This window comes from Humulus lupulus, chromosome X (assembly GCF_963169125.1).
Source record: "Humulus lupulus chromosome X, drHumLupu1.1, whole genome shotgun sequence".
Lineage (NCBI taxonomy): Eukaryota > Viridiplantae > Streptophyta > Magnoliopsida > Rosales > Cannabaceae > Humulus > Humulus lupulus.
The window spans coordinates 155,247,780-155,261,006 of record NC_084802.1 but is presented as its reverse complement, the minus strand read 5'-3'; the positions used below and the strand labels follow the sequence as shown (position 1 = coordinate 155,261,006).

The 13,227-nt window shown below is 39.5% G+C and overlaps 1 protein-coding gene across 4 annotated transcripts; it reads right to left on the bottom strand.

The window, feature by feature from the left end:
• Positions 1-3,923: 3,923 nt before the first annotated feature.
• Positions 3,924-7,109, bottom strand: LOC133803522 (uncharacterized). Of its 4 annotated transcripts, none has more exons than XM_062241601.1 (5): positions 6,694-7,109; positions 6,523-6,549; positions 6,188-6,310; positions 5,367-5,598; positions 3,924-5,139 (listed from the first exon to the last, which is right to left on the bottom strand). In XM_062241601.1, the coding sequence occupies exons 1-5, from the start codon at positions 6,747-6,749 to the stop codon at positions 4,357-4,359; spliced, it is 1,221 nt and encodes a 406-aa protein (XP_062097585.1). In that variant the 5' UTR covers positions 6,750-7,109; the 3' UTR covers positions 3,924-4,356. The 4 variants fall into 4 exon arrangements, with proteins under 4 accessions (XP_062097585.1, XP_062097586.1, XP_062097588.1 ...); XM_062241602.1 differs by having other exon boundaries at positions 6,523-6,600; positions 6,694-7,108; XM_062241604.1 differs by lacking the exon at positions 6,523-6,549 and adding an exon at positions 6,558-6,600 and having other exon boundaries at positions 6,694-7,108.
• Positions 7,110-13,227: the final 6,118 nt, after the last annotated feature.

The following is a 13,227-nucleotide window of genomic DNA, read 5'->3' as shown; positions in this document are numbered from 1 at the left end:
TTTACCTCTTGTTGGCCTTATGGTAAGAGTGGTGCCCAGTGGTTGGAGCCAATCTTAAGGGGTGAGATAAGACCCCTCTAGTGAGGCCAATTTTGGGGAGGTGACCCCTTATGATGCGAATGAGGTTTAGTAGGGCCGAGTGCACCAAGAGGAGGCATGATGCAAGGCTTCGCGAGACGCCTCCATCGAGGTGTGGGTGCTGGGTGCGAGACGCCCCTCGCGAGGCGATGCATCTAGGCAGGGCGAGCGGTGGCACGCTGCCTTTCCGAGACTCCTCCAGCGAGGTGTAGCTTCTGGGCGTGAGGCCCTCGCGAGACGCCCCTCGCGAGGTGGTGCATCGGGGCAGGCTGAGTGGTGGCACGCTGCCTTCGCGATACGCCTCCAGCGAGGCGCGGTTGCTGGGCGCACGACACTTGCGAGACGCCCCTCACGAGGCGGTGCACCTGGGCAGGCCGAATGGTGGCGTGTGGCCTTCGCAAAACTCCTCTAGCGAGGCGCGTCTGCGGGGCGCGAGGCCCTCACAAGACGCCCCTCGTGAGGCGGTGCACCTGGGCAGGCCGAGTGGTGGCGCGCGGCCTTCGCGAGACGTCTCTTGCGAGGTGCGGCTGCGGGGTGAGAGGCCCTTGCGAGACGCCCCTCGCGAGGTGGTGCGCATGGGCAGGCCGAGTGGTGGCGCGCGACCTTCGCGAGACGCCTCCAGTGCGGCGTGGCTACTGGGTGCGAGGCGAGCATTTGGGCACGCCAAGTTTTGGCACGCAGCCTCCAACAGCCTTGCGAGGCCTATATTTAGGCGTTTAGGGGACTTGAGCATGTGCTTTGGGTCTTTTACAAGCATGAAATTTTGAGCATCCACAACTACTGTTATGTACTCCTTTTTAGCAGGAGCAGAAGCGAAAGTCTGGTACTGAACCAAGAGGACTTGAGAAGCTTTGGTCCTTTTTATAAATAGATGCACAAGGATATAACTCGATCAAAATAAGTAAACTCTTAGCAATAAAAACTCAAATAAGGGTTAAAGCAAAGATGTTTACGAGGTCGATTAAAGTAGTGGTGCTCGCAGGTTCGAAACACGTTCGACATGAAGAACTAGTCCTTGTAATCATTTGGATGGCTCGGAAGTTCGATGACTCTAGCATATTTAGGGAACCGGGTGAGGTAATGGAGATTCTCACCTCCCACTACTTCTTGAGGTTTAAATATTTTAGCCCCGCAAGGAGGCAATATGTGTTTGGCGGGAGTTGAAATGGGGCTAGATTCACGAAATTCAAAAAGTCTGTGAAGTATGAGCTTAGGGGAAGGAATGCACCTACCTTCAGGTGCTCATCACTCCAGGCCCCAAATATCCTCTAAAGGGTCGCAGCTCTGCTCATCCTCCAGCTCAGCCTGTGTGTAAAACTTGGAATCTGTCTCAATCTAGGGGCCCCTCATTATTTTGGTCACCTGAGGCATCGAAGTTATAAGAGATACTATCCTCTCGGCCTCAAAAAAATGTTTGCATTTACCTCGACCTCCCTCTCCAACACTGGTCCAAAGTGGGAGATGGGGTTTTGGTGACCTATTTATCTTAGGTGGAGGAACCTACGATAGCTTTTCCTTTCTTGTTGCTCATCTTTAATGTTTTTAGTTTGCCTGTATAAAAATGACTGGTTAGAAGCGATCTAGGGGTGTAACCTAGTTTTAAGAACATGGGAAAGGGCGACCTAAGGATTATAGGCTTCACTAATCGAATTAAAGCTTCAATGGGTTGAAAACGTATCTAAAATCCTAATATGTGTATCCACGTGTGTCCCTAATTCACTTGCCCTAATCTTGGGAAGTACTGTCACCTCGGAAGTCGCGTGCAGAACAAAGGTTTCGAAAGGCTGGTTTAATGAAAAACCACCCCAGAACCATGTTGCTTAAGCTACCTAGTTTCAGACCTGATACCCTTAAACTCTTGGACTAAATCGTTATCTGTTCAACCTCAAAACCCAAAAAAATCTAGAAAGTTGCCTATTTTGTGCGTTACATTCTATTGTTTTTGGTCCTATAAGATGGCTTATCTACCTCGGCATACATAAACCCAAACCGAATCACATACATAACCAAAATAAAAAGAAAGAACTGGAAAACTTCATAAACATGTACTTAAACATGTAGAAGAAGTTTAAAACAGAGAAAATATACATACTTACGATTTGGTTCTTGATCGAGGTGTGAGAGAAACAAAGAGGTTGAAAATTACAAAAAGCTTCTGGGAAACGATCAACAAAGAAAGCTTTGAATAATCGAGGGTTTTTGGGAAGAGAGAATAAAGGAAAATTCCAATGCAAAGGTGGTGAAAATCAGGTCATGTTCTCCTATATATACGTAAATTTTGGGGAAAGATCTAAGCCACACGATTAGAGCAGTTTGAGATCTGAAAGCTAAGATTAAATAAACCAAACAACGACAAAAAGTTGACAAGACAATTGTCATAGTACTCAAAACTTGAACAGACGCCTATAGCAAGCAGACACATGTCTTACACTCAAGTAGGTAGGTGGGGACGTTTTCCCACAGTGGAAGTAGAAAAGTTCCTACTGTGCGTGTCAGAAGTGACGTCATGCACGAGCAGGGACTTGGGAGGCAAATGTTGTACCATAAAAATACAAGCTCAATTGACTTGTTCGAGGTATAGTTGGCAAGAAATAAATGAAGGGTTAGAACTCTGAAGATATATCATCAATTCCAGGTCAAACAGCTCGAGGTTGTGTCACCAAGTCTAGATAGCGTGAGATCCTGTAGATTGCCCCAAAGGCCTGTGACACTACTCCCAGATCACCATAGTCAAGCTTCGAGCGTCACTTGAGTCAAATCACCCTTCACGTATAACCTCCAGTCCGAGGATCACATTCAGCTAGCGACAGTACTGTGACACGCATAAGGAAGAATTCCCGTGGACTTAGAAATTCATTATACACCATAAATGCTTGTAATCGTTATGTAGTAAATGCCCGATATAACTGCATTTAACATATTAAGGAATTATGTATTTGGGAAGTTACCCATTCTTGTAAGTTACCAAACATTGTACAGTTACCCAAAATTATGCATCAACCCCTATAAATATAGAGGGAATTGACAGTGAGGGGAATCAGATTTCGTATGCATAAACGTTGTAGAAATTGTCTTAAATAATTTTTCCAAGAGTTCATAAAAAGAGTAATATAGACTCGTGGACTAGGCGAATTTTAACCACTGAAACACATAAAATTTCTTGTGTTATGATTTTACGGTTTACAAAAGCATTGTCTTCTTTTTTCAGATTTCTTAATCTACTGTTTGTGAAAAACTGCATCAACATATCTAATATATTAATATTATTTTTTTATATACTTAAATTATAAATATCTTTTTAATTTACTTAAATTTTTAATATTTAAAAATATATAAACAAAAAAATTAAAGTATGGACATTTTGGTTAAAAAAGCTACTTATTTCATTCTATCCCCACACCAAACCAAAACGAAAGAATTTTGTTTCGAACGTTTATTCCACAAATAAATCAAACATTATAATATTATTCATATTCCATTCCATTACTATTTTAATTATATTCTAGTGAACCAAATGCACCTTAGGTGATAATTGGTTGTTTGATTGCATGTGATGTTTATTTGGGGTAATGAAATGGAATGAAAATGAATCTATTTTCATTCTATTATTTTGTTTAGTTATATTTTAGAGTATTAAAATATCATTTTCATTCATTTCTATTCCAATTTTGCATTAGAATGGAATTTATTCCCATTTTCAAATTGAAAATTTGATTTTTCTATTTCGTTCTATTACTAGCAACCAAACATTAATTCCCATGTCTTGAGAATGAATAGGAAAGTCTGTCACGAGTATATGGGCCCAAAAAGAATGGGTCAAAGGGTGATGTTATCAACACTCTCCATATAAAAATAAAGCTTTACCTGTGTAAAAGTAAATAAGAAACCTAAACCCGATAAGCTAGGGAGTAAAAGTACAGTTTAATTACATGGCAAAATAAGGAAATAAGAATCTTTGTAATTACAGTCTGTTGAGGTAATTGTGCTCATTTCAGCTGGCTCATCATATAGAAATGGAAATGGCCATATCCAAAAGTTACCCTTTCTCACCCCAAAAAGAATGGAAGTCAAGGGCTTCAATGCCTGCTAGTGTTCTCTCCTTACTCTCCTCTATGTGTACAATAACATTTCTGAAAAGAAACCAAAATGGTAGTAGATATACCCCAGGCCTTGCAACAACCATAAAATTAATCATTTATCTTCCTTTTCTATATCCATGATCAAGAGTTTTAAGTTACTTTCTAAGGCTGTTATGGCCATACTCAGGAAACCAGGAGACTACCAGTTATTTCTAACATATATCCTTCCTTGAGCATCATTATTGATAATGTTGTGAAGTTTTTCTGGGAAGTTAACTGACCCAAAAACGACGTCATTTCCCATAAGATTCATCTTTGCAAGATAATCCGCTGCCGTATTAGTTTCACGCCATGAGTGAGATATCTTATACTTGTCAAATTTCTTTAGAAGCACCCATATGTGGTTCAAACAGGGGATAGCCTTCTGACTACTACAGGATTGATGTCTATTTATGGTATTCACTGCACTCATTGAATCAGACTCAACCCATATAACTTTAATCCCAAGACCTGAGGCAAGAACAAGGCCTCTCCATATAGCCCATAGTTCAACTGAGAAAACATCATCTCCTGGAGCTTTAGAGACAAAAGCACAAAGCGGGTGACCATGGTGATCACGAAGCAAACCGCCAATACCAGCACTTGTCCTGTCTAAAGATCCATCAGTATTTAGTTTTGTCCAACCACAATTCGGCTTTTTCCATGTACAAAATATTGGTCTTGCGACTGGATTTAGCAACTTGACCGCAATATGGTTAAGATTCTCAATAACACAAGTTTTCTCAATCATTATTGAAGACTTGCCATTTCTTTTGGCCTGTTTGTAGAGTAGTAGGTCTTCTTCTTTGGCCCTATGCTTCCTCCCGTTGAAGTGTTGGATTAAATTATTTTCGTTTGAAGTACTTATCAGACAAAGGGCACAGCACCATTCCTTCTGAATGTTTGGAATAACAGGCGAAGTGTAATTCAACACAGGTTTTTTCTGCCAAAGACAAACATGAAAATATTTTCATCAAGCAGTATGAGGTAGTTAATTGTGTACGCATACTCTTGAATTATTGTGCAAACTCCTTGGTGCTGAGGCTTCAAATTTGGTTCATCCTTACTTGGAAGAAAACAACACAAATCAAACAGTCTATTCTTTGGGAGAATAGATAACAATTTCATTTACTAAAAAATAAATCAAACTCTATAAGCTCAAAAGCCTACCCACTCAGCGATAAATCTGTCTGGTTTGTGGAGTTCACCATTGGAAACATTTTCTTCCACCACGTGAACTAAGGACTCTGGTTCCTCTCTTTTTTCTTCAAACTTCCATATCAGTGAATTCCCCAAAAAAGTGGATCTAATGAAGTGATGGTAAATGTAACAAGCACCAGCAAAACACTGTAACACTAGGAAAACAGTAATAATACCCTTGGCATAAGGCCAGAAAGGAAGCCTGTAATGTAAACAAGCAAAAATGTTTTATTAGCATGTGATAGAAACCCGAATTAAGAATGATCTTTCAAAATATAGCACACAAATGCTCTTGTTCAAAATTCAAATTGGTCGGTACTACTTTCAAGGATGTTGTTAGCTTAAGTGTTAAGGACTTTTTTAAGAAAGTTTCCTCCAAAGCCAAAAGGATCTCCATTTTCTATTAGCCATTCTTTCTTTTTCAAATTACACTAACATACTAAATTAAGCTCTAATCTCCAAAGTAAAGCCTTTATACAACCAGCAATTTGATACCCCAGAAAGAAAAATCCTGAAATTTTCTTGTAAAGTTAAAACAGCATCAAAACGCAAGAAATGTTTTCATGCATTTGCATTGATATGTATATTCATGTTAAATTTAAAGCGAAAACATAATTTTTTGATGGCACACTGCACACATTAAAAACAATTGTCAAACAGATTAAATTACTCGATATACCATAACGAAAGATAACCTATAATGAGTAACCCTGTTAATCATTTCAGTTTTTTTATTTTTATCTGGGTACACTTGTTATTGAAGGGAGAATGAACTCCAAATCTAAAATTACCATTTCAAAAGATTTTCAAGCACTGATTCTGACATTTTAACCAAAGCAAACAGGACCCAGTAAGTAAGGCACTGCTGGTTTTTGAATTCTGAGTCACTCTCTATTGCTCGAACTGAAGCATACCTGTAATAATGACATTGAATTGGAAGGTATAAAATATAATTGGTATATTATGAACTAAATATGTAAATATATATATATATATGAAAAAATATATTTAAAAGAAAAAAAGAGATAAATCTCAGTAAGAAAAATCAGCATTTCAGAAGGACCATGTAACTTATTCAAAAAACAAAATAAGAAGAAGAATCATGGAACAAAACATAAGCACTTACAAGGGATAAACCAAAGAAAATGAAGGCCTGCATACCAATAAATAAATAGTATATTGAGTGCCACAAAAAGATGAAACTCTGCATAAAGAAGAAGAAGAAGAAGAAGCCAAAGAAGAATTTTCAGATCACATGGAAAAACAAAAAACCCTTGATCAAAAGATGATCACGTACCAGGAGAAAATAGTAAATAATTTAGTTGAAAGCAAGATAAGAACTTCCCAACCCATGATTCAATGTCTGTACTCCTGTTTTGGGCTCTTTCCCTATAGCAATTTCTCGACAAATTTAAGAACAAATGGATGATTTGTACAGGTATATATAGTTTTAGTTTTGAATATGAACTGACAAAAGAAGAAGAAGAAGAAGATGAAGAAGAGAAGCATAAGTCAATCAATCAAAGACTTTGGTTTGCTTGGACCTGGGAGATGGGTAATGATTAGGTGCCCCAGCGGTGCAAGTTTATAGGATGCGACCACTGATGTGTCGGCTCTTGTGAGAGGAACCTACGAAATTCCAAACGTTTTTCTTTTCGATTTCACCACTGCCAGGCAACTCATGTCTTTTCTCTCTCTCTCGGACAAGTTGAGCAGTGAAAGTATGCGCCAAAAAAGCAGTTTAGCATAATCGATCCCATTTATTACAATTGTCCCTCGCTATTTTAGAAATTAGTGACACACTGCACATAAATTACTCTTAACTCTATTGTTATGTATTATTGTTATTAATGGGAGGAATATTATATAAAAAGATTAAAATCTTCTGTCTAATTTATATGGTACTTAATTAAAAAGGGGCACATCTCTAATAACTTTTAAACAAACTATCACTCTTAATTAATAATATATCATTAAAGTTAAAATTTATTATATACATGATAGTAACTCTTACTAAATTTTCTTCTTTTCTTTGCTTATATTTGTTTTAATCGCTTACTTTTTCATTTTGCTTTGTTTATGTTTATTATATATCTCTTCTATATTGTAGATCAGATAAATTTTTTATTTTAACGGTTTTTTATATTTTTAATGTTAATTTTAACAAAATATTTTTATATTTAATGGTAATTTGTAAACACTTAAATTAAAATAAAATATAATAAATAATTAAAAAAATAAAATAAGATATATTTGATATATTTTACAATGATAATTATTTAAAAAAATAATTAAACAAAACGTAGTTTATATCACTTAAACTTAAATAAATAATAAAAAAAATTAAAATAAGATATTTTTGAGATATTTTACAATGATAATTATTCAAAAATAATAAATAATTAAACAAATTAAAATAGGATATTTTTGAGATATTTTACAATAATAAATAATTAAACAAATTAAAATATGATATTTTTGAAATATTTTACAATGATAATTATTTTAAAATAATAAAATCATATGTTTTATAATTTAAATAAAATTTAATTAAACTTAAACTCACTTATTAGAATAATACGTGTTTACCATCGATTTAGCCAACGACACGGAGTCAATAATACGACAAGAAATGAGATAATAACCAAGAGCTTAATCTAATGGAAAAGAATAAACACAGACGATTTATAGTGGTTCGGCCCCAATGAATGGTAATGACCTACGTCCACTTAGTGCTATTATTAATATTGAATCTCAATGTCGTGATCAAATAACTAGGGTTCTTGAGTTTCACAAACCTTGGGCGAATTACAACAAAACGATGGATAATCGCCCTATATGCTCCCTCTCTCAATATTCAGGAAAAAGATTCAAAGGTCAAAAGTCCCCTCCTTGAGCTATTTCATGCATATTTATAGGCTCAAGGGGGGTTACATGGGCCAATGGGCCTTAACTATCCTTAATATCCGTGTATCAAGGCAATAAAGAGAAAATAATCAACGTAATTATTATAAGATTACAATTCTAGAAGGAAATAAACCGAATCATACGACCAGCTTGATCGTATCTAATAGTCAGGCTTGATGAAGCAATGTGTAGCTGGTCGATAATCGAACAACACCGCCTTATTTTGACTCTGTCACGTGTCAACCACGTGTGAGAAATCCTTGCCACGTCATCAGCAGTCGTTTTTGGGTAAACATTTGCCCCCCAAGTTTACTTTACTGCGACCAGCATAAAGTAAACTTAGGAAACTGACCTTTCACTTACCCCACCAAATCTGTCAGAGCCGCCTATGCCTTCTCGAAAAAAGTAACCAATCATGTCCAATCAAGTCTTTTTGGTTTCCCAAAAACTTGTCTGGCGGCTATTACACTTCCCCATACTTTGAAAAAAGTAATTTCATGATTACCTCTTTTATGGTATCGCAATCACTATAAATAATACCCCAAATTGACATTTTCACTTTTTATTTTTCACTCGCATTCTCTTCTTCAAGAACTCTGAAGAACTTCGACTATTTGAACTAAGAAAATCCTAGAAGCTTCCGCTGCTGATCTAAGGAACTTTTGCTCAGACGCTCAAAACACAGTCGTGTTCATACTCCACCTTTCATACAAGTAAGCTTTCTGAACCTTTTAGTCGTTTGAGTTGCCATGCATAATAATTTTTTATCTGTTTCATATCTGAGCTCTTGAATGTTCTTGACCGAAACTTTCTTGGGGTAAATGGGCATATTGATCGATGTTTTATAGGGTAGTGAAATAACGTTTCATAGGAGTTAAGAGTTAGTTTAGTAGTCAAGATTATAGATTTAGGGCGTAAAATCGAAGTAAAAATTTGATTTTTAAGCTAGTTGAAAAACTGGGTTTTTCCCGCCCCCTCGAAGTCGAAAAAGTTTTCTCTGAAAACCTTTTACTTCCGCTTTTTAATCCGTTTCTCAAACTGCTCGTAAGAAACTTAGTGTTTTTGCTAGAATGCTGCTGGCTGTATAAAATCTTAACTTCTATACGCGAGCAACGTTATTCCCACTTTCAACACAAGTTTTTAGGCTCCAAGTTCTCATCTCCCCTTCTCTGTTCGCAGATTTTCATGCAAGATCCGTGGGGAGGTGAGAGGCCAATTGACGATGACCTGCTCGCTCAACTGCTCGTGGATGAAGAACAGCCTTCGTTACTCATTTCGGGCATCCCTTTTTCTCGAATTCCACCTAACAGACCTCACTCAAACCCTTCAGCCATGGGTAGAGTAAAATCCACTGCCCAGAAAAAGAAACCATCAAAACCTTCTGAAAACCAGCCTGCCCCTCATGCGGAAATTCCCTCAACCAGCGGTAGAGCTGAGAGTACTCCCGAGCCAGGAATCCAAGCTCAAGCCCAACTCAGAAACGTCATTCAACCAGATGTCGAATGGTACGTCGCCCCTCCTAGTCGAGTAACGATTAGGATGATTTCCAACTATATCAAGAAGTACGGGCTTCCTGGGGTGACCTTAGTCCAGCCCACCAGAGACCAACAGGTGAATCTGCATGGAGGCGCGTATAGCGTCTGGTCGAGATATCACATCGAGGCTGGAGCTATCCTGCCTCTCCATCCTTTCTTCCAAGGAGTGACCAATTATTTTAGGGTCACTCCTTTTCAAATAACCCCAAATGGATATAGAATGCTCTCTGCACTCTATATCCTTTATAGTCATAAGAAGTGGCCGGTCCCCACGCCACATGAGGCCAATTACCTGTTCGACCTAAAATCCAACCCTAACCAAGAAAACACGGGGTTCTTCCATTTCTGCCACCAGGAAACGACCCGCACTTTCTGTAACGCCCTACTACCTTAGAGCCGTTACTAAGTGAGTTTAAATCAGAAATTGTGCGTTTAATTGACTCAAAGTGGTTTCTAAAACCAAAAGTGTGATTAAACCAGAGTTTAAGGCTGTATTCTTTTAAAATGGTCAACTTCATTGAAAACGTTAAATATAAAACATCTGGGATCCCAAAATAAAGTTTACAAAATGTTTACAACACCAAAATAGATTTACACTTGATCATCTATCAAAAGAATGGTTAAATACAGCCATATACAAAATGCCCCCAACCAAAGCAGTCGGGCAGGCCGAACATGTACGCGCCGCCCCCACACTCTCCATACTCATGGCCGGTTGACTGACTCCTTGCTTTTACCTGCCACACGGAGCACCCGTGAGCCGAAGCCCAGCAAGAAAACCCAAATAACACATAACATATGCAAAACAAATAGCTGGCAATAATTCACTGATACATAGGAAAACCACCATAATAAACAAGTACGGCCATGCCGCTCCCAAGGCCTTACCAAAGCCTGGAGTTTCGGTTCTCACCGCGAGGATAACTCATGTATCCCTTGGGTCCCACCCTGAATATAAGCATCCCATGTGCTGTGTTACTTTCGGCCCACGGCCGCCCCGGCCTATGCCGTACCCGGCCTCTGCCGCTCGTTTCATCATAATAACACATATAGTACATTCAAAATAAACATTCACACACATCATGGTTCATTTAAGGTTAAGCATTTGCACGTAATACAATCCGGGGCCACGCCCTACAATCACACAGTGGGGCCATGCCCTAAACTCGGGTGTTACGGTTTTCTTACCTTTAGATTAAGTAGCCTTGATCAACCTAACTCCTTGAGCACGATCTTACCCGAGCCCTAGCGCTTATCTAAGTAAAATCCACAAGTCAAAGTCATCACCAATCCTCAAGTCCAAAACCTAGCCTCGGGACTAATCCCGAGCCCCCGGGAAGTCCTAAATCCCCAAAACAAAGTGGCGGAATCGAGCCCCGAACCCTAGGTCAAAATCCCTTCACAAAAGCCCAAAAATCCCCTCTGTGAACAGTGCAGCGCTACAGCGCTCAAAAGGTAGCGTTGTAGCGCTACAAGCAGAACCACCCTCACCAGACAAGGGCTAGCGCTACAGCGCCCCCTGCCTAGCGCTGTAGCGCTAGTTGCAGCACAGCAAAAACCAAAAATCGCATCTTGCGATTTTCTTCCCCCATTTCGAACCCAAACTTGTCCAACTCTTTCCCAAGCCCAAAAACAAACATATATACACCACACACTCATCCCAAGCACCCCAAGAACTCAATCCCAAGCTCAAGCAACCCACTACTCAAAATCTAACCCAATGAACCCCAAAACCAGAAAAATCAATCAAACAACAAGGATAGGGTCTTAGAAATCATACCGTGGGTGGAATTTCGACCTTGAACTGCACCCTAGACCTCCTTGGCTTGCACCTTTACAACCTTGACCTGTTTTCCCCAAAAACCCCATCCATTTAGCTCAAAAACACAGTTCAAAACCAGCAAAACCCTAAAACCGAAAACCTCAAGAACTTACCTCAAATCTCTGATTTGATCTTGCTAATCTCTTGCAAATCCACAAACCTAGCTTACCACTGAGCTTCACCTCAAGAAAAATCAAAGAAAAAGGGTGGGAGAACCACAAACCAAATCTTCAAAGCCAACCCTTCAGCTTTCCCTCTCTTCTTTTCTCTTCTTTCTTTCTTTCTTTCTTTTCAGCCTAAAATTTTCTCTACTAAATCCACTAAGTATAAAGGCCTCCTTAATATTATCTCTTGCAAGCCTAATGACCAAAATACCCTCTCTTATCAATTCTAAGCCTTTATGTCCATAAAGGGCATTTTAGTCATAATACCCAAATTCCCACTAATTCTTCAAGTGTTCCTAATAATTCCCGTTCGCTACCCAATGCCTAATAAATCACCAAATACATTCCCAAATTCTCGATTAACTCCCCAGGCTTAACCCAAGCCTGGTACAGGTTCCCGCTTTGACTTCCCGCTAACCCGCTCGTTCTAGGATCGTCTTGAGTCATAGATCACAGGTATCAACATAGTCATGCCCAACATGGCCAAATTACAAATATGCTCAATCAGGTCTACATGCATATTAATTCACATAATCATGCACCACACTTAATCACATAATCATAAAACGTGCACTAAATCATAATCATGCATAAAACCCATTAAAGACCCACACAAAATTCCATTATGCCCTCCAGGCACGCTATCTCAGGCCCTAAGCCTTAATACCGAATTTGGGGTCGTTACACTTTCCTGAGTGATACTACTTTCATATCCAACGTGGGGAAGTACCACCTGGAGTACTTTCTAACTACCGACATTGTCGCTAACAACCTGGCCTTCACACAAGGAGGTAATATCTTTGCACCCCTGGTCGTCTATTATTTTCCTTTAATTCTTCCTGCATTTCCCTTAGATATTTAGTGCATTTCAGGCCCATGGCTGCGACCAGCCCCTACTCTAGACATGGAAGTCCGATAGCCCTCTTGGCCAGCATGACAGACATAGAGAAAAGTGTCAAACAGCTGGTCACAGAGGCCAATTTGAGGCTGGTCGGCCTTCTGGCGCCTCACCAGGATGTGAGGGAATCCACCGCGGGGAGTGCCATTGGCACTGAAGTCCCCGAGCAACAACAAGACGTGTCATAACCTCCACCAAGGAAGGCAACAGGGGTGACCATCAATGAACCGAACGACGCCCCGCGACCTGCTGCTGCACCGGCCCCTCCAGGGAAGGGTAAGAAGAAGGCCTCTGAGCCTATTCTTGAGTCGTTGGATGAGAACGGTACTGATTTTTCTCTTTTAGATAGTCTGCCTATTCCCTGTCACCTTTTCGATAGGGATGGCAACTTTAAATACCCACCTGCTTTAAATTCAGACTTCTTCAGGCCAGAGAGTGAGTGTAGCACTAGTAAAGTAAATAGTGTAGTGACTAGTAATTATAGCTCGGGTATTATACTTTTAAT